This window comes from Pogona vitticeps, chromosome 5 (assembly GCF_051106095.1).
Source record: "Pogona vitticeps strain Pit_001003342236 chromosome 5, PviZW2.1, whole genome shotgun sequence".
Lineage (NCBI taxonomy): Eukaryota > Metazoa > Chordata > Lepidosauria > Squamata > Agamidae > Pogona > Pogona vitticeps.
In genome coordinates this window covers 196839752-196863798 of record NC_135787.1, presented here as the reverse complement: position 1 = coordinate 196863798, position 24047 = coordinate 196839752, and the positions used below count along the sequence as shown (strand labels likewise).

The following is a 24047-nucleotide window of genomic DNA, read 5'->3' as shown; positions in this document are numbered from 1 at the left end:
TGGAGCAACCCCTGCCTCTTGGGTTCTGGGGACAGGGGTGCTTTGACCAGCTGTCTCTCCTCCCCCTGCCTCCTCCCCACTGGCATCAGGAGCCCCTCGAAGGTCCTGCATCTGAGGGGCCTCTCCCAGGCAGCCCGCCTCTCCTCTGGCCCTCACAACCTGCCCTGACAGGGTTGGAAAGAAGCCTGCTTCACCGGGATTCCAGCATCTGCATGCCTGAAAACACATACAAATATTTTTTATAAAATCAAAAAATGATCAAAATGACAACATCTCTATGTCTCTCTTTCTAAGAATTTGAATTACTTTTTTACTGTAAAAACCACAAGGCAGTTAAAATGGAAATTAATACAGTGGTGCCTTGCTTTACGATGTTAATTCATTCCAGTGAAATTGCTGTGGAGCGAAAATGTCCTCAAACGAAATTTTAAAAATCCATTGAAACGCATTGAAAACCGTTCAATGCGTTCCAATGGGCTGAATACCTGATCGTCCAGGGAAGAGCCTCCATACGGCGGCCATTTTCGGTGCCTGTAAAGCGAGGAATCCATCCTAGAAAACGGGGGGGGGGGATTTTCTTCAACTGGCGGCCATTTTGAAACCCAATGATCAGCTGTTTGCTGATTGTCGTAAAGCGAAAATCGGTTCCCGAAGTAGGGAACCGATCATCGCACAGCGAAAAAAACCCATTTAAAACATTGTTTTGCAATCGGAAAAGCGATCGCAAAAATGTCAACGTAAAGCGGATTCATCGTAGAGTGGGGTAATCGTCCAGCGGGGCATGACTGTATTAGCTGAAGGAAGTGCTATCCTGCTGCCATTTATGAGATGCTTTTCCAAGCCTTTCAGGCCATGTGAACCACAAAGTCCTCTGAAGGACGTAAAAGTAAAAGGGGGGGGGTGTCACCACCCTTTCTTCCTCCGATGGCCAGTGGAAAGTGGGGAACGTGATCCCTGGGGCCAGCGTGGGTGATGGATGCATCAATGTCAGGGGAGGGGATTGTCGGCACCCTGTGCAACGTGTGGGGTGCCCCCGGTATGCCCCGTGTATGGCCCACATGGGTTTCCCTTGCTTGTCTCTTGCAGCTCCTGCCGGCGGTGCTGCGTGCCATGAAGAGCCGGGCCGCTCGGCAGTGCCTGACCCAGGAGCTGAACCTCCACGTGCAGCAGAACAGAGCCATGCTGGACCACCAGCAGTTTGACTTTGTCGTCCGCATGATGAACTGCTGCTTACAGGTTGGAGGGCGAAGACAGGAGTCTGAGGTGGAGGGTGGGAACTGTCCTTGTACGGCCTCAACCCCCCACCCCTTGGTGGGGGGCTGCAGCCTCCTTTTCTTGTGGGAAACCCAGAGCACAGCTCCGTTCACCCCACCCACCTGCCCTCTTATCTGTCCCCAGGACTGTAGTGCTGCTGATGAGCATGGGGTCGCGGCTGCCCTTCTCCCGCTGGTCACTGCATTCTGCCGTGTAAGTCGTGGGTGGGCTCATGGCCTGAGGTGGAAGGTCAGAGGTAAAAGGTAGGGGATATGTGCACAGGCTGAGCCTCTGCCGTGTAGGTTCTGGTGCCCTTGGGCTTTTCAGGGCAGCCCCGGCTGCAGCCACAGCTTCCCCTCCTTACCACTTCCTCTTCTGCAGAAACTGAGCCCGGGGATCACACAATTTGCCTACAGCTGTGTGCAGGAGCACCTGGTGTGGACCAACCTCCAGTTCTGGGAAGCCATGTTCTATAGCGATGTGCAGAATCACATCCGGGCCCTCTACCTGGAAAGGAGTGAGGAGAGCCATGCAGAGAAGGTGAGGAAAGCGCCTGGTGCTCTGTCGTCGGTTCAGGGCTACCTGGAGCCAGCTGATGCCATCCCCCCCCCCGAGATCTTGGTGTGTGGGCCCCCCTCTCAGTCCACATGCTGCCCCTTCCCTGCCTCCTTGAAGGGAGAGCGCATGCTCGAGGGGATGCCCCAGAGCTCTTGACAGAAAGGCGATCCTTTTCTCTGGTCCAGCTGCCAGGAGGTGAGGGCCTTCCCGAGGAGGAGGAGGAGGGCTCTGCTCTGGAGATCGCTGCCAGGCAGTGTCGCCTCTGGCCCACGCTGAGCCGGGAGAAGCAGCAGGAGCTCATCCAGAAGGAGGAGAGCACGGTCTTCAGCCAGGCCATCCACTACGCCAACCGGATGAGCTACCTGCTCCTGCCCTTGGACACGAGCAAGAACCGGCTTCTGCGAGGCTCTGCCCTTGGCGATGCAGAGAGCGTCAGCAACAGCTTCATCACAAACAGGTAAGGGGCTGGGTCGGCGGGGGGGGGGCAAAGAGAGAAGCAGCCGTGCCAGTGCTGTGGCCCTGGCCAGGCCTGGCGCTCAGCCATGCAGCCGGGGCTGTTCCCAGCCCAAGCTCTTTCTTTGAGGCTCAGCGGTGGCCCAGAGTGAAGAGGCTGGCGCTCAAGGGGGTTGTCTTTCCCTGCTAGCATTGCTGGCAGCGTGGCCGACAGCTATGACACCGAGAGTGGCTTTGAGGATGCTGAAAATTCCGACGTGGCCAACTACGTGGTCCGGTTTGTCAACCGCTTTGTGGACAAAGTCTGCACAGAGAGTGGGGTCACCAACGAACACCTTAAGAGCCTCCACTTCATGATCCCAGGTGGGTGCTCTCCTGCTCTCCCTCCCTTCCCAGGGCATGGAGGGCTGATGTTGGGGGGTGGATATGGGGTGTGCCAGGAGGTTGACTCTCTCTGACCCCTCTTTTCCCGCCCAGACATTGTCCAGATGCATATTGAGACCCTGGACGCTGTGCACCGAGAGAGCAAGAGACTCCCTCCCATACAGAAGGTGAGAGAGAGAGAGAGAGAGAGAGAGAGAGAGAGAGAGAGAGAGAGAGAGAAGTCCTTGTAGTCAGGGTGGGGAGCCTGGAATGGGGTGGGGTGGGAGTGGGGGGCTGCACCTCTCCATGTCAGGTGGCTTCTCGAGAGCTGCCGCCGCCAGCGGGGGCTGAGGTGGCGAAGCATCCCCGGACTGGAGGAGCAAGACTGGCCACTTAACAGCAGGCTCCCTCCCTGATTCCCTCCCCTCCTGCTTCCTGCAGCCGAAGCTGCTCCGACCCAACCTGCTGATGGGCGAAGAGAGCGTGGTGGACGGCCTGCGTGTGTTCCTCATGCCAGACGGCAGGGAGGAAGGAGCAGGCGGGACTGTAGGGGGGCCCCCTCTGCTTCCTGCCGAAGGGGCTGTCTTCCTCACCACCTATCGCATCATCTTCAAGGGCACCCCGACAGACCCGTTAGGTAAGAGGGCAGGCTGGCAGGGACCTCCACCCCTCCCTGAGGAAAGGGGACAAGTGTCCAGAGTGCTCCAGCTGAAGGGTGTGTGTGTGTGTGTGTGTGTGTGTGTGTGTGTGTGTGTGTGTGTGTGTGTGTGTGTGTGTGTGTGTGTGTGTGTGTGTGTGTGTGTGTGTGTGTGTGTGTGTGTGTGTGTGTAAAAAAAAAAACACACCGGTTGAGACCTGAACCACTGCATGCCTGGTGTGAGGATACGGTGGGCAGAGAGGCAGGGTCTTCCCTTTGCACCCTGGCACCATCCACGGCCGTCCATGGAGCCAAATGGATAGGCAGAAGGGAGAAGAGAGAAACGGCGCCCTTTGCTGCCAGAAGCCATAGGGAGGGTCCCAGCCTGGGTGCCCGGAGAGGGGGGCCGGGCTTCCTTCTCCCACCAGGTTTGTACCAGCTGGCTACTGCAGGAGGCGAGAGGCTGGACCGGGGGCTGGCATGGTGCTCAGCGGCGCCCTGGCGTGTGTCCTCCTGCCCCTTTCTGGGCAGGAAGCAGGCTCCTCCCTCCTGCAGAGCCGGCTGGCCCTGCCGGCCCTTCCTTGGGGGCGATGCTTTGTGGCCTGCAAGGCATCGTCTTGGGTCTGCGTCTGTAGCTGAGCAGCCTAGGCCCTCGCTAGCCGGCCCTTTTTCTCCCTTCCTCCCTAGTTGGGGAGCAGGTGGTGGTCCGTTCCTTCCCGATCGCTTCCCTGACCAAAGAGGAGAAGATCACCGTCCAGGCTCAGGTGGATCAGTTCATCCAGGAGGGCTGTGCGACGCTTCAGCTGCGCTCCTGTACATTCCAGGTGAGGTGTTGCAGATGGCGGGGGGGTGGACCCGCCTCTGCCTGGGCGCAGTCGGATGCTCTTTTCTCGGAGAGCAGGAGGAGACCTCTCATGGAGCCAAGCTCTGTGGCTTGGGGAGCAGTGTGGCCGCCGGTGCCGCCAGGCGCTCCCGCGGGTGGCCAGCTGAGCCCGGCCCAACTTCTTTGCCCGGCAGCTGCTGCGCATTGCCTTCGATGAGGAGGTGGCCTCGGAGAGCGCGGAGACCTTCCGGAAGCATCTCAACAAGCTGCGCTACCCCCAGCATGTCGCTGACACGTTTGCCTTCACCATGGGCCAGTTGAACAAGCCTGCCCTGCAGCCCAAGGTCAAGGAGAAGAACCCCTCGCTCAGGTGCGGACCAAGCCCCAGCGACGACTGGACCCTCCTCAGAACTGCGGGCGGGGCAGCTCACGGCTTCCCAGGCGGGGGCGAGGCTGTCGCGGGAGGCCCTGGGGGGTGTGTGTGTGTGTGTGGCTCCAAGCAGCAGGATGGCTGGCTGCAAGGGGGCCAGGGTGGGCCCTTGATGCTCTGAGAGGTCAGTGCCTGAGGCTGGTGCCGGCTGGGGAGGGGCAGGTGGTCCACCTGGAAAGTCACACATACTCAGTAGTCCTCCTTGGCGGAGGAAGATTTCGTTCACTACAAGCAAGAGAAGTGCAAATGGACTTCCAAGAGTAAAAGAAAACGGCAAGACCAAGCATGGGGCTGTTGCTGTTAGCCGTCAAGTCTTGCAAATTCCAGCCTATGGCTTCCTTTAGGGATCCAGTCCGTCTCCTGTTTAGTCTTCCGATTGTCCTACTTCCTTCCACCTTTCCCAGCCTTATCATCTTTTGCAGACCATCCCGTCTTCTCATGATATGCCCAGAGTAGGACAGCCTGGGGGTCAGTTAGCATTTGGCTGTAGGTCTCTTTCCGTCTCGAGAGACTAGGGTCACGTGCTCTGTATGGAGGTCTTGGAACAGCGTCTAGTGTGGCTGAGGAGGCCGATTCGAGAGTGACCATCCCTTCCACCCTGGAGACAAATACAATCTGTCCCCTGTCCAGCTCCCTGATTTGGCTGGTTTTGGGATGGCCTCTGTACCTTGGCCTGCTGGAGGGGCCATGATGCACCGCCTGCCTCCAGGCTGAACGCTCAGAGGTCAGGGTTCCCCATCTGTTGGGGTCTGTTCCTAAGGCCTTCAGATCTCACTTGCAAATCTCCTTGTATCGCAGCTGTGGTCTCCCTCTGTGGCGTTTTCCCTGCACTAATTCTCCATACAGGAGATCTTTGGGAATCCGACTGTCAGGCATTCTCACGACATTCTAGCATGTGGCTCGTTCGATATAAATCCCCTGTTCTCGCACAAGGTTCCTCTCTGAGGGCCATTGCACCACGTGTCAGGTCAGAAGCCCTCTTTTGTGCACCCTGCTTTTTTGCCTCAGCTAAAAAAGACTGAGGGCTGGCCAAATTTGGGGGGGGGGGTATGTGTGTCTCTAGGGCATTAAGGTGGTCAGCTCTGAGAATGGCGGGTCCTCTGGCTAACCTTTCCCCTTAAGGACCCTCTCCAAGAACCTGGTGAAGAATGCCAAGAGGACCATCGGCCGGCAGTACGTGACCCGCAAGAAGTACACGCCACCTTCCTGGGAGCATCGTGGCAGCCAGCAGCATTTCCCGGAAGACAACGAGGATGAAATCTCAGGTACAGCCGCCCACCCGTCTGGTGGGCGTGGGCCCCATGGGGAGAGTCAGCGCCGCTGACTGATGGCGGAACTCCTAGCGGCAGGTGGCAGGACCCGCCAGGTGCTTTGCCCAGCTGTGTGCTTTGGCTTCCGCAGTGTCCGAAGACGTGGACAGAAGCACCTTAACCCCATCCACCCCTCTCCGGCCCTCGGACAAAATGACTATGAGCCACGTGGTGGAGCGGGCCTGCTGCCGGGACTACCAGCGCCTGGGGCTGGGCACGCTGAGCAACAGCCTCACGCGCTCCAAAAACGAGCCCTTCCGCATCTCCACTGTGAACCGGATGTATGCCATCTGCCGGAGGTGAGGGTGTGGCCCGGGGGGTGGCAGGGGCCCCACAAGGAGCAGCCGCTCAGCTGCCTCTTTGGCGGGTTCACATGTGGGGTTTGCAGCAGGAGGGCAGGACAGCTGCCACTCTCTCCCCCTCCCCCAGATGCTGAGGGTCCTAGCGCCCCCAAGTTGGACTTGGTCGCGAGGAGGGGGGCAGTTTTCTGTCCCTTGCCCCTCCCTCCAGAGACTCGTTCTGCCTTCTTTGCTGAAGGGGGGCACTCTCTGCAGGTCCCCCACGCCACCCACACAGAAGCTGAGGGGCTGTGGCCTTTGGTCTCTCTCTCTCTCTCTCTCTCTCCCCCCACCCCCCTCCGTAGTTACCCTGGGTTGCTGATTGTCCCACAGAGCATCCAGGACAACACCATCCAGCGGATCTCACGCTGCTACCGCCAGAACCGCTTCCCGGTGGTCTGCTGGCGGAACTCGCGCACCAAGGCAGTCCTGCTGCGCTCGGGAGGGCTGCACGGGAAGGGCGTGGCTGGCCTGTTCAAGTCCCCAAATGCTCCCGCCCCAGGTATGGTGACTGAGACCTGTGGCCGCCACTCCCCCTGCGGCCACCCCACCCCACAGCCCTCCTCCCATCTCCCTGGCCCACCACTGAGCTCTCCTTACCACCCTCCCCCCCCCACCTGCCACCCTGCTGCAGGTCCGTCCCAGGCAGATTCTGCCAGCCTGGAGCAGGAGAAGTACCTGCAGGCCATCATCAATTCCATGCCCCACTATGCGGACACGGGTGGCCGGAACACCCTCAGTGGCTTCACCTCAGCCCACATGAGCGCCTCAGGTAGGGCAGGGGGGAAAGGCTTCTGTCGTTTGGGGTGGGGCTGGGATGGGGGCGGTGGCCACTGTTTTGGCGGCCTAGCAGTCCTCAGAGCCCGGGTGGGCTTGGATGGGCACCAGGGCGTCTCGGTCAGAGTCGGAACATATGTGGATGTCCTGGAGGGCCAGCCGCCAGGTGAGTGAGTGTCATGGACTGGGGTCACGTCTCTCCATGCTCCCGACGCGCAGCGCAGCTCCCCCTCCTCCATCTCCATCTGCCTGCCCAACTCATCCGCCCTCGTTTGTTGTCTGTCGGAGTCATCTTGGGAAGAGCAGCCCGGCCCCGGGAACAGGACCTCTCCCCTCCACCTGGAACATGCCTGCCGGCCAGCCGGCCAACCCTCCCCTCTGCCTCCGGGGACATCCGGGAGTGCTCTCCTCGTAGCCTGCCCCCCCAGGAGAGAAGCTGCGGGAGGGGGGAGAGGCAGATGCACTGCTGCTCAGATCTCGGGCAGCGCTACTCCTGACGAGGTGTCATGGGGGGGGGAGAGGCCCCTTGGGGGCCTTGCAGGGCTGGGCCTGGAACGTCCCCCTTCTGTTGGTGTCCAGATTTCTCCGAGAAACGGCAGCCCAAACTGGGATCGCTCATGAAGCAGGTGATGGGAGGGAAGGACGAAGGGCCCGGGACGGTTAGCCGTGGAGGTGAGATGCTGGCAGCTGCTGCCCCCCACCCCCTGTAGAGTAGTTGCTTCACTTCTGCTTCCTGGAGGCAGGACTGGGGGTCTTGAGAACAGCACGGTGGGGGGAGGGAGGGAGGGTTGCCTTCCCAGGGCCTGGCTGCCCCACAGCGTTGCCCACAGCTCCCTGTCTGGTCTCCATCCACCCGGTCCCTCTTCCCTGCCGGAGCGCAGGCACCCCCTGCCCGGGGCCCATCCGATGTCTTCTCTCTCTCTCTCTCTCGTTGTGTCCCCGGGCACCCCGTCGGTGCTGCCTCTCCCTCCTCCTTTCTCTCTGCCCCAGGTCACCGAGCCAGGGTCATTACCCTTTCCAGCCCCAAGAGCCTGGCCGCAAAGGGACGCGAGTCCCCGCAAGGTACCCCCCCCTTGTAGGGCACTAACCCTGGGGGGCGTGACCTTTCCCCCTCCTAACTCTACCCCCCCCCACCCCAGATGCCCCAGGTGGGCAGTGTGGCTAACCCACGATTCTACCCCCCCCCGCCATCTCTGCCATCTTACAGCATGCTTCCTTGCTTGGCATCCCCTGGCCTGCTCTGGGAGAAGATGCTGCTGGCCGGTGGTTCCTGCATGTATGCTTGTGTGTGTGTGTGTGTGTGTGTGTGTGTGTGCTTTGCCATCCTTCCGCTGTGACCTCCCTCGCCTGAGGGTGCTGAGGTCCTGAATTGGTCTGCAGCCTGTCCAGAGGGAGAGCTGACCCCTGAAAGGAGTGCAGTGTGTGTGTGTGTGTGGGGGGGGGTGAGGCAGCTCTGGCCAGCACAGCCCCTGCCCCCCAGTCTCCTGACCTCTGCTCCCTCGCAGGCAAGTGGGGCAGCATCCGAGCCAGTGGCCGCTTGAGCAGCTATGCGCTCAACATGGAGATTGGCTCCCGCCTGGCTGGCAAGGAGCTGCTGAGCGCCCCACCAAACGGATCGCCCTCCGAGGCCAGCTTCCTGCGCCAGCACCGGGCCTCGCTCTACATCATCGGGGACAAGTCCCAGCTCAGGGTACGGGTCTGCAGGAGACCGAAGGGCGGCGGGGGCGGGGGCGGCGGGGGGTTGTGGCCCTGCTGGGCTTGGCCAAGGCCTGCGTGCCACGGGGCTCTATGGGAGGGAGACCCCGGGGTCCCCCTCACAAGGCCGAGGGCACTCAGCAAGGGGACCTTCTTCTTCCTTCTCCTGGCCAGGGTGTGAAGCCGGACCCGCTGCAGCACTGGGAGGTGGTGCCCATCGAGGTCTTTGAGGCCCGGCAGGTCAAGACCAGCTTCAAGAAGCTGATGAAGGCTTGTGTGCCCGGCAGCCCCTCCGTCGAGCCTGGCGGGACCTTCCTGCGCTCGCTGGAGGAGTCTGAGTGGCTCGTACAGGTCAGTGGCTTTCCGTGTGTGTGTGTGGGGGGGGGTGGCCAGCCAGGGGCTGTAGGCGAGGGAAGCGTGGTCTTCCTTGCTTGCCCCAGCTCCAAGGGGCCCCTGAGCTCTTTCTTGATCGCTGCAGGCAGCTGTTGGAGTGGGGCAGGATCCCTCCCCCCCGGCTTTTTGGCAGCACTGCAAGGGTGGTGGGCACTGATCTGTTGCCACCTTTGCCCTAAAGTGCCCTGGGCGTCAGTCTGCCTAACCTCTTCCTGCCAGGGAGCCCTAGAGCTGCCCCTGCTGAGGACCACAAAGGGACAAGGAGGGCATACGGAGTGCCAGCTGCTTGGTAGGGAGAGCAAGACGGCCTGTTTTTACCCAGTGGGCAAACAGGCTGAAAGAAAGCAGTGGGGAAATAGCAGGGCCGGGAGGGCGAGCAAAGCCAGGAGCCTGCTGCTGGCTGTCCCAGATGTTGAGCCTTGGGGGGGGGAGTGTTCTAGCCACTGCCAAAACGGTGTGGGAAAGAGCCATATCCAGGAGGCGCGTGGAGTCTCAGTGAGGAGGTGGCAGAGGGGGTCTTTTGTGGTGGGCGGGGGCAGTGACTGGACTTGGATCCTCCGAAGCAGAAGGAAAGCCAGGCTCGCCACGAGGCGGCGGCTTCAGCCACGATGCCCAAGGGAACCGTGTCCCTTTCCGAAGCCTTGGTGTCAGCAGGTGTGGTGGTGGGGAGGGGCCTGCTTCCCTTTGGAGCCAGAAGAGGGAGGGGGGAGGCCAGGCAAGGAGGCGGCTCTCCTGCAGCCGGACATCTGGACCAGGGGAAGGGTGGGTGCGGGGCACCGGAAGGTCCCTCTCCCGCCACCCCCTTGAGGGCTTCTGAGGACCGGCGAGCGACTCTCAAGGTGGCTCCTGGTGGGTCACCCGGCGGTTCTGGCGAGAAGGCTCAGGAGGCGTTTGGGTCGGATCTGGGAGCCCAGAGGGGCGCAGGCGAGAGATCCAAAAGAGGCCTGGTGCTGCTGGAGAGATAAGAGCGCGAGAGAGGGGAAGGAAGAGGATCGATCGGGGAGCCTGGGGGGGGGGGAGGCAAGAGCCCAGGCAAGGGGGGGGGGTGGCCTCGCAGGCCAGCGTTCTCCTCTGAGCTTGGAGGCAGAGGGAAAGGATCCTCCTGATCTCGCAGTTTAAGGGAGAAGGAACCGGGGGGGGGGGGGTCTGATTAAATGACATTAACTTGGTGACATAAGGAACTAGTGTGTGTGTGTGTGGGGGGGGGTTAGATTAGCAAGGTCCCAGCACGCTGCTCCACCCTCACTTCAGCTCAGCCTGCAAAAATGGGAAATCTGGTGCATCAGAGGAAAGCCTGTGGATTTCTTCCCATGGCAGAGATGCCTCTCCACGGGTGAAGAAGAGCTTTCTTGCTCGCGTGAAACTCGGATAGTTTGTAGCACTTTAAAAAAAGAAAAAAAACATGTCGGTATTTCTATGTACACACAGGCTTCATTCTTTTTCTGGGTAGACTGTGCTTTATACAGTTTCTGTTGTCATGTTTTCTGTAGGATTACCTGGGAAGTAATGGGTCTGTTTGGTGAGCAGGGGCCGGGGAAGCCCTCGGGTCCAGGGGGGTTTGCCCGAGACCGCAGGGGGAGCGGGAGCAAGAGCCCGGCCTCTCCTCTACCGACAGGGATGGGTGGAGAACGAAAGGGGGGGGCCTCTCCCTGTGGTGAGCAAAACGAAGGGAAGGGAGGGGCCCCCAGGGGAGGGTCACAGGATTCCCCCCCCCCATGAAGGAAAACACGGAAGGTAAAGAAATACAAAACTATAGGCCGATTTCATTGTTGAATGTGGACTACAAAATATATGCGACTATTTTGGCAACTAGATTGAAAAGAATTTTAATCCACTTGATACATCAAGATCAATCTGGGTTCCTACCAAAAAGGCAGATGAAGAATAATATAAGGATAGTTCTAAATTCCTTGGAATATTACGAAGCACACCCGGAGAAACAGATGGCCATGATATTCTTGGTTGCAGAGAAAGCCTTTGATAATCTTGATTGGAATTTTCTGATATATACGTTGGAAACACTGCAGGTTGGAGAAAGATTTATGAAATTAATTATAGCAATATATACTGAACAAAAGGCAAAAGTGAGAATTAACAGCGAGTTATCAAAAGAAATCCAAATGCAGAAAGGTACTAGACAGGGGTGTCCACTGTCCCCACTCCTATTTATTTTGACTCTAGAAATACTAAATGAACAAATTAGAGATAAAAAGGAATTGAAAGGATTAAAAGTAAAAGGCCAAGTCTATAAACTGCAGGCTTTTGTGGATGATTTAGTCATTATACTGGAAGAACCATTGTATTCAATAGAAGCCTTGATGGCAACGTTAAAAAAATGTGGTGACATGGCAGGTATGAGAATAAATCAAAAGAAGACCAAAATACTTACTAAAAACATGAGAGAACAAGAACGACAGGAGTTAATAGAGAAGACGAACTTCCAAGAGGAAAAGAAAATTCGATATCTAGGAATACAAATTACAAAGAAGACAAGCACATTGTTTAAAGATAACTACATGAAACTAATGAAGGAGATACAGAACAACTTGGAAAAATGAGACAAACAACAATTATCGCTGCTGGGGAGAATTGCGACGATCAAAATGAGCATCCTGCCAAAAATCTTATTTTTATTTCAGTCAATTCCTATTATACTAAAACAGTCCTTTTTTAAAGAATTTCATAGGATAATCCTGAGATTTATATGGCAAGGAAAAAAAACAAGAATTAAAATTAAGACAATGCAAGATGATAAGCAGAGGGGTAGCTTTGGTCTTCCAGATTGGGTTCTGTATTATAGATCTTGTATTTTAGATTGGATAAAAGAATGGATGACTCTAGAAAACGATAGATTACTTAGCTTGAAAGGACATGATTTGCAACTAGGCTAGCATGCTTATTTATGGTATAAAAAGGATAAAGAACAAACGAATTTCAATTCACATATGATAAGAAGAGCTTTACTGGGAATGTGGAGAAAAATTGCACAACAAATTTATTATAAAATACCGGTATGGGTGTCACCGATAGAGGCCTTTACTCAACCCAGTTTTATGACAAAAGCAAACTCTTTAAGATATCAAGATCTATTAAAAAAGGATGGTGAACTAAAATCTAAAGAAGAGCTAGAGTCACAGAACATATATATTGATTGGTGGCCTAGAGCACAGTTAGAATCTAGATACTGTACTGTATACAAAAGATAAAATAGAATGCTTCTACTCAGAGCAAATGATTTTTGATAAACTTTTATTAGGTTCAAAAGAACAAATTGTTAAGAAAATATATAATTATATGTTGGAAATTAAGATGCAAGATGAAATGGTTAAGGAATGTATGATTAAGTGGGCACAAAATATAGGGCATAATGATATTGATCAATGGCTGAAAATATGGCAAAATAACATAAAGCTTACAAGATCGGTGATCTTTAAAGAGAATATCTATAAGATGTTTTATAGGTGGCACATGACCCCAGAAAAATTGTCAAAGATGTACACAGATGTATCAAATAAGTGTTGGAAATGTGAAACACAAGTGGGAAGCTATTACCATATGTGGTGGTCATGTGGAGTAGCGAAACAATATTGGAAAAGAGTGCATGCTATGTAGGAACAAATATTGCTCTGTAAGGTGCCATTAACCCCAGAATTGTTCCTATTGAGTATGATACCTGAAAATATAGATAAGTCAAAGGATTATATAGTTATATACATAGTTACGGCAGCCAGAATTCTATAAGCTAAAAATTGGAAAAGACCAACGGTACCGAAACAAGAAGATCTTATTGAAAAGATACGGGAAATAGCCGAAATGGACATTTTATCAGAAGTCATGAAGGACTATCCCTTGCAAAAGGCAACAGAAAGATGGGATCTATTTAACAAGTGGACTGAATCAACAGGCAGCTTGTGAATCGCATATACTGAAATGAGAACTCAATCTAGAAGGCAGAAAAGATTAAAGAGAATAACTTAAAATCTTGATAAGGCAATAGGTACAGAATGGATGGAAGTATGTTATTGTCTCCCCTCTTCCTCATCAATTCCAATTCCCTTTTCCTTTCTGTCATCCCTTATATTAAAAAATATAAAAATATACATATATATATAAAAGATTGGCAGAGGCGGCATGCCCGGGATGTCTTGGTTCGGCCAACTGACAGGGGCTTCTGGAGCAGCCCCCCCCCCCGTTGAGCACAAGGTGCCCCCCCCAGCTGAGCTGCCAGGCAGTGGGCACAGGGCCATCCTTGGAGCAGCCAAGCCGGTGGGCCGAGAAGGACGGTGGCCAGGGGTTCAAGTAGCCACCGCCTCCCATTGGGGAAACGGGGTGGGCGAAAGCGAGGGTGCTGGAGGCCCCCTTCCGCTCCCCCCCCCCCCCGCTGACCCTGTACCGCCGCCTCTTTCCTCCCGGCAGATCCACAAGATTCTGCAGATTTCGGTGCTTGTGGTGGAGCTCCTCGACACGGGCTCTTCCGTCCTCGTGAGCCTGGAGGACGGCTGGGACATCACCACCCAGGTAGGCTGGCCCCCACTGCTGGTCTTTCGCTGCCCCGGGGGGGAGGCACCTTCAGCTGCCGGGCGCAGAGGGGAGGCTGTCCTTCTCCCTCCCCTTCCTCTTCCTTCTCTTCCTGCGCAGGTCGTCTCCCTGGTGCAGCTGCTCTCGGACCCCTACTACCGCACCCTGGAGGGCTTCCGGCTCCTGGTGGAGAAGGAGTGGCTGTCCTTTGGCCATCGATTTAGCCATCGCGGGGCCCAGACGCTGGCCAGCCAGAGCAGCGGCTTCACACCCATCTTCCTGCAGTTCTTGGACTGCGTCCATCAGGTGAGAGCCAAGCTGAGCCCTGGCCCAGAGAGGCGGGGTTGGGGGGGGCGCGTGGGGATCAGGGCCCCTCGCTTGGGCCATCCTTCACACCTGGCGGCCTCTCCCTCTTGATCGGCAGATCCACCTGCAGTTCCCGATGGAGTTTGAGTTCAGCCAGTACTACCTGAAGTTTCTCAGCTACCACTACGTCTCCAATCGCTTCCGCACTTTCCTGCTGGATTCGGACTATGAACGGCTCGAGCTGGGTAAGGCTGACCAAGGGAGAGGGGAGGGGAGGGGCCTGGGAGGGTGAGGGAGGCCCAGCCGCAGCATGTGCTTTTGTTCCCAGGTCTCCTGTATGAGGAGAAAGGGGAGCGGAAGGGGCCCCAGCCTTTCCGGTCCATTTGGGACTACATGGACCGTCTGAACAAGAAGACGCCAGCCTTCTTCAACTACATGTACGCCCCCGAGGATGGTGAGGTATGCGCTGGCTCAGGCGGTGGCGGGGTGCGGGCCCCCGCCCTGCGCTCTCCGGGCTCCTCCTGCCACAGTGGGGACCCGTGTCTGGCCTCGCCGTCGAGGGGCTCCCGCAGGTGCCTCTCCTGTGGAAGAACCGGGAGGGTGGCTGCCGCGCCCTCATTCCCGGCTTCTCTGGCCTTGCCTTCCTCAGGTGCTGCGCCCCTACAGCAACATCTCCAACCTAAAGGTGTGGGACTACTACACGGAGGAGACGCTGTCGGAGGGCCCCTCCTATGACTGGGAGCTGGTCCAGGGCCAGTCGGAGCCTCTGGAAGCTGCCGGCCAGCCGGACACCGGCACCCCTCAGAGCCGGCGCAGGATCGTCTGGCCCTGCTATGACAGCTGCAGCCGCACAGAGCCGGACGCCATCTCTCGGCTGCTAGAGGTCAGTGGGGGCTCCCCCCTGCCATCATCTCCTCTGCCGCCGCCTCCCCTCCCCCCGCCCCGAAGAGTCAGCAGCACGAGTGAGGTTTCTCTCAGCAGCTACAAGGGAAATGGAGCTTTTAAACATGCAGCAGGCTTTGGGAACGCGGGTTGGGCTTCTGTGGCCGGACTGATTAGGGCTTGTCTATGGGATAGATTTCAGACCCCCTCTTCTTTGAGTTGTGCTCAAAGTGTTTTGGAAGTGGTGTATGTGTGTGTGTCTCTGTGAGTGAGTGAGAGAGAGAGAGAGAGAGAACACCCTGTCAGGTGGGACAAAGGGAGAAGCCCCTGTTTGTCTTCAGAGATGTTGCCAGGCCCTTACACGGTGAGGAGTCTAGGTCTGTGGACCTCCTTCCCCCCCCCCCAAGTGACTCTCTCCCCACTAATCAGCCCCAGGCGCTGCCCCTCTTTTACACCCCCTCCCACAAACAGTTAACCTCTTAGAACACAAATCATTTTTCAAAAATCAAGGAAACACTGAAAAGAGGTGGTGGGGAGGCAGGAAGGAATCACAGGGGCCGTGACTTTTATTCCTTCAAAGGTCCACGGACTGTGGAGGTGAGCGTGGAAATGGGTCAGCCGTCTCCTTTCCCCCTCTCCCCACGGGCACAGGACCCAAGGAGATTTTTGCAGGCAGACTTTCTCTGCAGAAGGAGCAAAGTCTCTTCATTGACACCCAGCAGGATTTGAGCTTTGCCTGTGGCTGCCTGAACCACTGCTGGCTGGGGGTGGGGTGGGGGTGTGGGGTGCAAGAGTGGCAGTCTGGTCGGGCCTCTTGACCGTGGCTTTCCTCCGGCAGGAGCTGCAGAACTTGGAGATGGAGCTCGGGCAGGTTGCAGGGCGCTGGAAGGAGGCCTGGGACAAGCTCAAGGCCTTCCAGCGATCGGAGGCCCAGGCAGACCCCAGCAGCAGCAGCCAAGTAAGCAAGCAAGCCAAGGGCAGCCTCGGCGGCCAGAGGGTTGGGGGCTGCTTCGTGGGCAGTGCCAAGGGTTGCCAGATTGCCCACACGGGCGGTTTCTCCCTTGCAGGCGGTGGCCAGCTCCCTTCTGATGGCCTCCAACCTCGCCCACCAGCGGCGCTCGCTCGGGGTCTACCTGCAGGACAGCGGGGGTGGGGAGCTCCACCATCAACCTGAGCCTCGACAGCGACACCAGCAGCACCTCCACCCCTTCCAGCGGGAAGCAAGGTGGCCGCAAGAGCACCAGCACTCTCTACAGCCAGTTCCAGCCGGCAGAGAGCGAAAACCGGTGCGGGAGCCTCTCCTTGGGGCTGAGTGCGCTGGGCTGGGGGGGCGGGCAGAAGGGGAGGGGGCTTGGGAGGAAAGGGCCTCTCGTGCCTCCTGATGAGGTCCTTTCTGCCTCCTACAGATCTTACGAGGGATCCCTCTATAAGAAAGGAGCATTTATGAAGCCTTGGAAACAGCGTTGGTTTGTGCTGGATAAAACCAAGCATCAGGTAGCACCAGGCGGGCTAGGATGAAGGTGGCGGCGTCCCTGGTGGGATGAAGGGGGTGGTGGTGGTGGCTGGGGGGGGGGGGGAGAGGCTGGCTGGCTGGCAGGGTGTTGACTCGGGGCCCTTCTTCCAGCTGCGCTACTACGACAGCCGGCTGGACACGGAGTGCAAAGGCGTCATTGACCTGGCTGAGGTGGAAGCCATCACTCCGGGCACCCCGACCATGGGAGCCCCCAAGACCGTGGACGAGAAGGCCTTCTTTGACGTGAGTGGCCTCTCGGGGGGCTGCGAGGAAGGCGGCGGTCCCAAGAGGGCGGCCTCTGCCTGCCTGCCTGCCTGCCTGCCTGCGGAAACGGGGGCATGGGCTGCTGAGGAATGGCCCTGGGGCTTCCTGACTGAGAAGGCGTCGGCTCTCCTCCTTGTTCCCTCGCAGGTGAAGACCACCAAGCGTGTTTACAACTTCTGTGCCCTGGATGTGCCCCTGGCTCAGCAATGGATCGACCGCATTCAGAGCTGCCTGTCAGATGCCTAAGGGCGGCCCCCTCTGGACGGCAGCGGCCCTTCGGGGCGTCCGCGAGTGAAGCAAAGTTGTGCTTGGGCCAGGACAGAAGACAGAAGAAGGGCAGGCTGGAGGGGACATCTGTTTTGGGGGGAGTGGGGGAAAGAGGAGGAGGAGGAGGAGCCCCCTCTTCCTGACCCCTGCCTGCCTGGTTTCCCTGTGTGTGCCATGACCCTCGTGGGGCCAGAGGGTCCACGGCTCCTCGGTTACGATGTGCAGAGAAGAGTTGCCGTGGCCGCCGGTCAGGCTGGCTGGCGGGAGCCCCAGGCAGCGCTGGGTCTGGCACACACACACACACACACACACCAGCCCTGGCCAGGCCGTTCCGGTGGCTTGGGCCTCCCCCCCCTTCATCCTTCCCACCTCCGCAGGTGTTTGTGCTGGCCAGGGGAACTCTCTGCCTCGTCAGGGATGGCGGCAGCACTTTCTGGAGGGAGGGGCAGGCGGCAGCACCAGGAGCAGTATTAGAGCTCTCAGGTGCCCTTGAGGGGGGTTGTGGGCTCCTTGCTGCCATTCTTGGCCTCCATGTTCAGGACACGGGAGGGGGGTTCGGGGAGTTGGGTGCAGCACTCGTGGGCTCCTCTCTTTCTGCAGTCTGGTGGGCAGATGCTTCTGAGAGTAAGCGCAGTAGACTCTCTGGGTTCAGCAGCTGAGAGGGCAGCGCAAGGCTGGGTGGCGGCTTGGACAGTCGCCCTCCCCTGGTTCATCCTGTGGCCTCAAGGGTGGCGGTGGTGGAGGTGATGTGCTTGGGAGATTGTCTCCTGGATGCAGCTAATGACCTTGTGACTCTTTTTTCCTGACCCGCCCCCTCCTCTGCCATCAATAATGTGTTGTTCCCCCCCCCAAAGAAAATAATGTATTTTGGTTCCCTCACTGGTCATACCGTGGCCTCTTCCAGTGGAGCTCTGCCCTGCCCTGGAGCCTCCCAGTTTTTAAAGGTGTACGGAGCGTTATTTCATGCCCTTGGAGGTTGTACATAGTCTGGAGCCCCCAACAATTTAATGGCTCCCCCTCTCCCCCACACCCCCCCTTCCCTTCTCTTTTTTATTTGTAATATAAAGGCTGTGGCTGATGTGAATTGGAGGGTTTTGTAACTTCCTTGAGCAGTTGTAGATTATTGCTGTTTCTGTACATTGTGTTAAACCTACAGAATCCTTGTATTGTATTGTGACTAGAGGGAAAAATATATGAAGAAGAAAAAGACTAATGGAATTTAATTAAAAAAAGGAAAAGAAAATACAGTATGGATTAGCCTGGATGTCACTCACAGCCTCTTGGAGACGCAGAGCGCTCCCTGCTGGCCCACGTTCTGTTGTGCCAAAGACAGGCTTGCATCCCAGTCCCTATGGCCACATTATCCTTCCCTGGAGAGAGAGAGAAGGCAAGTGTCAGAGGAGCCCTCTTCCCACACCTAGGGCCAAGTAGAGGAGAACTAGCATACTTCACAGGATTTGGAGACTCTGCTTCTGTTAATGCAGCCTAAAATAACATTTGCCTTTTTTGCAGTGTCATCGCCCTGTTGGCTCATAGTCAGCTTGTGATCTACAACAACACCAAGATCCTTTTCATTTGTAATGCTGCTGAGCCAAGTATTCTCCTCTTGTAACTGTGCATTTGGTTTTTTTCCTCCAGGAAAGAACTTTGCACTTATCCCTCTTCAAATTTCATTCTCTTGTTTTCAGCCTAGTGCTAGAGCCCGTCAAGATATTTTTGAATTTTGTTTCTGTTTTTTAGGGTATTACCTGTTCCATCACATTTTGTTTCATCTACAAATCTGATCAACCTTCTCTGAATCATATTATCAAAATCATTAACATTTTTTAATTTCTTTATTGATAACATTTATGCCACATAATTTTCTTTGTCTTCTTAATACAAACTATAATCCTATTTTTGCACTTTCCTATTTTAACTGTTCTCAGTAGGGTTTTTTAAAAAAATTCTTTCAAATAATGGCTAATTTTTGCCAGATGATGTTATTCTTCCATCAATTCTCCTTCCTCTGTCATGTGAACTAGACCCACAGCAGTGTAAACTGTTTCTGCATTTATTTATTTATTTATTTATTTATTTATTTATTTATTTATTTATTTATTTATTTATTTATTTATTTATTTATTTATTTATTTATTTGACTTATATCCCGCCCATCTGATAAGTCTATATCACTCTGAGCGGCTCAGAGCTGCAGGCCAGGTGGCCAAACTAGAAACATCTTACGTAATGAAACAACAAATACGTTTCTGTTGTTTTGTTGTATTGAATGTTTTTGTATAATTTTGTAGCAGCAACTGTTGTAATAGTGGACAAGGAATATGAAAATTTAGATTTATATTTGGCAGTTGAGAAAGGGGCACCGCATTCTCAAAGTCACCTTTTGAGAGTGCGCTCTTTCCCATGTAGCTAAAAACATGATTTGAAGCGACCCAGACCCTGAAGTGGCCCATTTTCTGTGCCTTTCTTCATTTCCGGGCAGAATTGTGCTACTCTCGTGGCTGAGCAGCTCTTGCTTCATTTCATGGAGAAATTAGTCGTTGTCGTTTAGTCGTTTCCGACTCTTCATGACCCCTTGGACCAGAGCACACCAGGCCCTCCTATCTTCCGCTGCCTCCCGGAGTTGGGTCAAATTCATGTTGGTAGCTTCGATGACCCTGTCCAACCATCTCATCCTCTGTCATCCTCTTCACCTCCTGCCTTCACACTTTCCTAACATCAAGGTCTTTTCCAAGGAGTCTTCTCTTCTCATGAGATGGCCAAAGTATTGGAGCCTCAGCTTCAGGATCTGTCCTTCCAGTGAGCACTCAGGCTTGATTTCCTTTAGAATTGATAGGTTTGAGTAAATTAGAGGCTTTGTTAATGAGATTGGGCATAATGTATGGAAACGGGGCATCTGTTTCTAGGTAGGTTTATTGTCAAAAGTGGGTTAGGTAGCACAACAAATAGCACTTGTGAACACTGCTGCACAGGCTAGATCACCTGCAAGGAGTGGGAACATACACGCATGTGCAGTGCTGCCTCGCAAGCCGAGTGCTTCATTTAACAATGAAATCGCATAACGAAGTTTTTGCGATTGCAAAACGATGTTTCCTATGGGTTTTTTCGCTTTGCGATGATCAGTTACCTGCTTTGCTAACCGATTATCGCAGAAAAATTGGCCACCAGCTGTTTGCTGGGATGCATTCCTCGCTGCACGGGCAGCAAAAATGGCTGCGCTATGGAGGATCTTCGTTAGACTGTGAGTTTCAAGCCCGTAGGAACGCATTAATCGGATTTTAATGTGTTTCTATGGGCTTTTTAAAATCGCTTTACGATGTTTTCGTTCTACAGCGATTTTGCTGGAACAAATTAACATCGTAATGCAAGGCACCACTGTGTGTGTATGCACACAATTTTTCTGCAGAGAAGAAATGGGCTCAGTTGCATCTGTTGAATTTCAGAGAGGAAGCCCCAGGACTTTCCTCCAAGAAAACAGCTCCCTTGTGACATTTACATGACCCCACCCAAGGGACCATAGGAGAGGTGACTATAGCCCAGTGGCTGTGGTATCATGCTGCGAAGAACTACCTCCCTCCGTTGCTGGGCAGTGTAAAACCTGTGTGTCTTCTGAAAGGCCAAGGAACAAGTGACATATTTCAGGCAATCACCTGAAAGACTGTTTTCCCTCCACAGGTAGGGGTTGACCGAAGTGCTCTATCCCATGTACAGTGGGGTCCTGACTTAAGAACGGCTTGAGTTAAGAACATTTTGACTTAAGAACCACTCTCATAGGAAAATATTGACTTGACTTACATACTTAGATTTAAGAACTGAAAAAAACCACGTGGGAGGCAGGGAAAGTGCAAAATGTGAACTTTCAGTTAACTGTTGGCCAGTGAAAAGGGTGCCTGTCTGCTTCCTCACTCCTCCCAGCATTTAGAGAGTGGATTGGGAGACAGTCTTCAGACTGCCTGGACTGTATTTTCCCTGCCTTCCCTGAACCTTTCTTGACCTAAGAAAAAAAGAAGCAAAATATCCCCCTCTAGTGGTCGAAGGTGGAATAGCAGCCTCCCATTAGTTTCTATGGACGGAAAAGAGCAGATACGGATCAAATGGTTTTCAATGCATTCCTATGGGAAATGCAGATTTGATCTGAGAACTTTTTGACTTGAGAACTGCCTTCCAATATGGATTAAGTTCTCAAGTCAAGACCCCACTGTATTAGACCATTAAAGAATGGCCTAATGAAAGGCAAGCAGTTGTTTTTCATCTTTGTGTCAGTGGTGGCATTAAGCAAAGAAAGTCAGTAGGTCAGTAAATTCATAAGAGGAACCCATGTGGCAACAATAATAATACATAAATAATATCGCTTAATAAGAAGCTGGTGGCATAGACCAAGATCCAGCTCTATAGAGCCTGTGTCCTGAGCACACTTCTGTCCTGTATACATTATGGAAACAGATGTCTAAGTTGGCTTGGGCATGGTGTGAGAATGGCTGAAGGTTGGATTCTAGAAGATCTCCTGTATGGAGAATGAGTGCAGGGAAATCGCCCCAGAGGGAGACCACAGCTGCGATACAAGATCTGCAAGAGGGATCTGAAGGCCTTAGGAATGGACCTCAACAGATGGGAAACGACCTCTGAGCGTTCAGCCTGGAGGCAGGCAGTGCATCATGGCCTCTCCCAATTTGAAGAGACCCTCGTCAGCAGGCCAAGGTGAAGAGGCAGTCCCAAAACCAGCAAAATCGGGGAGCTGGACAGGGGAAGGATTGTCTTCGGTGTGGAAGGGATGGTCACTCTCGAATTGGCCTTCTCAGCCACACTAGACACTGTAGGGTTTAGTTGTCCTCAAACTGAAGGCCAAGCCAGGCACGAGCTTCCACGATTTGTGTCTTCTGCTACCCATTCTGAATCTCTTCCTGGCCCTGCACAGTACTCGCTGCTCCCCAGACTCCGGAAAGGTTGGGCTTCTCGTTGATCCCAACTCCCAGACATTCTGGGTGGTGGATAGTGACAAAGGGTGCTTGCCACTTTCTTGCTCAGTGATGTATGCAACATTCAGTCCTTTTGCTGGCTATTCATCCCGGGGGGGGGGGGGAACCAAACAGGAGGAGGAGTACACCCAGTCACCACCCAGGTCCCCCAGTCCTGCCAGTTAGCAATCTGTACCAGAACTGTTCCCACTGTAACCCAAGTGGCAACTGATGGGGTGGCTGGATAACAGCAGAGACACACTGAAAGGGGCAGATTCCTTCCTTTGTCCAGGCATGACTGCTGTTTGCAAGGGTGACACTTCAGCCATTTGAGATCTGCAATGACCCTCCTAGTCTCATTTCCTCAAAACAGGATCAAGAAAGTGGGCTCAGAAGACCAAGCAGTCATAAGATCGAATCCACGCGACGCAGTGAGCGCCCGTCACTTGTCCCAGCTCCCGCCAACCTAGTGGTTCAAAAGCATGCAAATGCAAGTAGATAAATAGGGTCCACCTCGGTGGGAAGGTAACGGCGTTCCGTGTCTAAGTCGCACTGGCCATGTGACCATGAAAGATTGTCATCGGACAAACACTGGCTCTATGGCTTGGAAACGGGGATGAGCACCGCCCCCTAGAGCTGAACACGACTAGACAAAAATTGTCAAGGGGAACCTTTACCTTTACCTGCAGAGGAAGCTCTGCTGGGCCTCTGGAAGAAGAAGCAATGGTTCCCCACCTGCTCTGGAGATAAAGGTGGCTTACAAAGGTAATAATCCAATCCTGTAAGAGGGGTGTGTGCACGTGCGTATGTGTGTGCAGAAGGCCCTCTTGCCAGCACCTCTCCCCATCAGCCACATTGTGGACACAAGGGGCAGGCAGCCCTCCTTCCCCAAACCTTCAGTTGTATTGCCCGGGGATCTGAAGGCCTTAGGAATGCATTTTCTCAACAGATGGGAAACCTTAACCTTCTGAGCGCTCAGCCTGGAGGCAGGCGTTGCATCACGGCCTCTCCCAATTTGAAGAGACCCTTGTCCAGCAGGCTGAGGCCAAGAGGCCGTGTGGAAACCAGCCAAATCAGGGAGCTGGACAGGGGACAGATTGTATTTGCCTTCCATGTGGAAGAAGGGATTGCCACTCTCGAATTGGCCTTCTCAGCCATACTATATGCTGTTCCAAGTCCTCTATTCAGAGCACATGACCAGAGTCTCTTGAGAGGGAAGGAGGCCTACAGTATTGTGGGGGGGGGCTTGACTCTGGAAAGGGGCTGCACAGAGGGGCCCAGGCTCCTGGTTGACTCCATTCAGAGAAGGAGATTGCCAGTCCCTGGGACTTCCACCTGGGCAAGTGACCACAGTCCAGCATTTGGAAGGGACCTGGGGCTTCCGCTGGGCCCCAAGGCACCATTGACTGCTTCCCAGGACCACCATCCCCCCCCCCCCCGCGTGCGCACACTGCAAAGACCAGACAGGTGTCTCACCTCCTGGACGGGGAGCCCCACAACCACTTCGCAAGGGAGGTGCCCACTTTGTTGCTAAGCGCCAGTCATTTCACCACTACTAACAGCAGGCAGGTTTGAACGCTTTTAGTAACTGTAAACACAGAACACAGCCTGCAGCCAGTGACACCCCCCCCCCACACACCTCCCCACCCTACCCCCACGGAAAGAGCCCCAGGCATTTCTCTGTGTTACCAGAGTCCCTCCTGAGGAGTGGTCGTCCCCCCACCCTCCTTCTGAAACAGGCTCCTACCCTCCTGCAGCCTTCAGGGTGCCCAGGGTGGGTGGGTGGGTGGATGGGAGTCCCCTCCCTGCCAGCCGTGGTGCCACAGAGAGGCTTCCACAGAGCAAGCAACCGCCCTGCTGCAATACAAGTGGCTACCTGGGCGCGGCAGAAGTACGTGGCCCAAGGTCCTCCCAGTGGCCCAGCGGTAGCCCTGTGTGGCCCCCATGTGAAGGAGGGCCCTCGCTGGCCATCTCCCCCCACCCCTCCCTTGGGGAAAAGGACCCTCCCTCTCCTGTTTGCTTCCTCTGAACCTCAAGGCCCTGAGACTCTCCGCTGGTCTCAGCTTTTTAAAAGCGGCCCATAGCTCCCGTCTTTTCTCCCGTCTCCGCTGCCGACAGACGTTTCGTGAAGGGAGTGAGAGGAACAAAACTCCTTCTTCCATAAAGGGAGGGCCCAGAGGATCTGATGGGAGAGGCCAGTTGGACAGATAGGCCAAGAAGGCGGCCTGGGGACGGCGCGGGGACCGCCTTGCCTTTCCAGCTCCCTATTCAGGCTGAATTTAATACACAGAACAAGAGACGGAACAGCCAG

At 54.9% G+C, this 24047-nt stretch overlaps 1 protein-coding gene across 1 annotated transcript in view; it reads left to right on the top strand.

Annotated features, from left to right (window-relative positions):
• The window catches only part of SBF1 (SET binding factor 1), a 47624-nt gene extending 29600 nt beyond the window's left edge, over window positions 1–18024 (top strand). Inside the window, 28 exon segments of the mRNA XM_073002325.2 lie at window positions 1087–1236; window positions 1399–1467; window positions 1636–1794; window positions 1998–2269; window positions 2456–2628; window positions 2743–2816; window positions 3070–3265; window positions 3953–4089; window positions 4283–4458; window positions 5641–5783; window positions 5920–6127; window positions 6472–6668; window positions 6801–6938; window positions 7523–7615; window positions 7934–8005; window positions 8449–8633; window positions 8813–8989; window positions 13448–13549; window positions 13670–13855; window positions 13974–14100; window positions 14184–14314; window positions 14505–14738; window positions 15576–15695; window positions 15805–15882; window positions 15884–16023; window positions 16144–16231; window positions 16362–16493; window positions 16662–18024. Of these exon segments, the coding sequence (XP_072858426.2) occupies window positions 1087–1236; window positions 1399–1467; window positions 1636–1794; window positions 1998–2269; window positions 2456–2628; window positions 2743–2816; window positions 3070–3265; window positions 3953–4089; window positions 4283–4458; window positions 5641–5783; window positions 5920–6127; window positions 6472–6668; window positions 6801–6938; window positions 7523–7615; window positions 7934–8005; window positions 8449–8633; window positions 8813–8989; window positions 13448–13549; window positions 13670–13855; window positions 13974–14100; window positions 14184–14314; window positions 14505–14738; window positions 15576–15695; window positions 15805–15882; window positions 15884–16023; window positions 16144–16231; window positions 16362–16493; window positions 16662–16760 (4056 nt within the window). The 3' untranslated portion in view covers window positions 16761–18024.
• Window positions 18025–24047: the final 6023 nt, after the last annotated feature.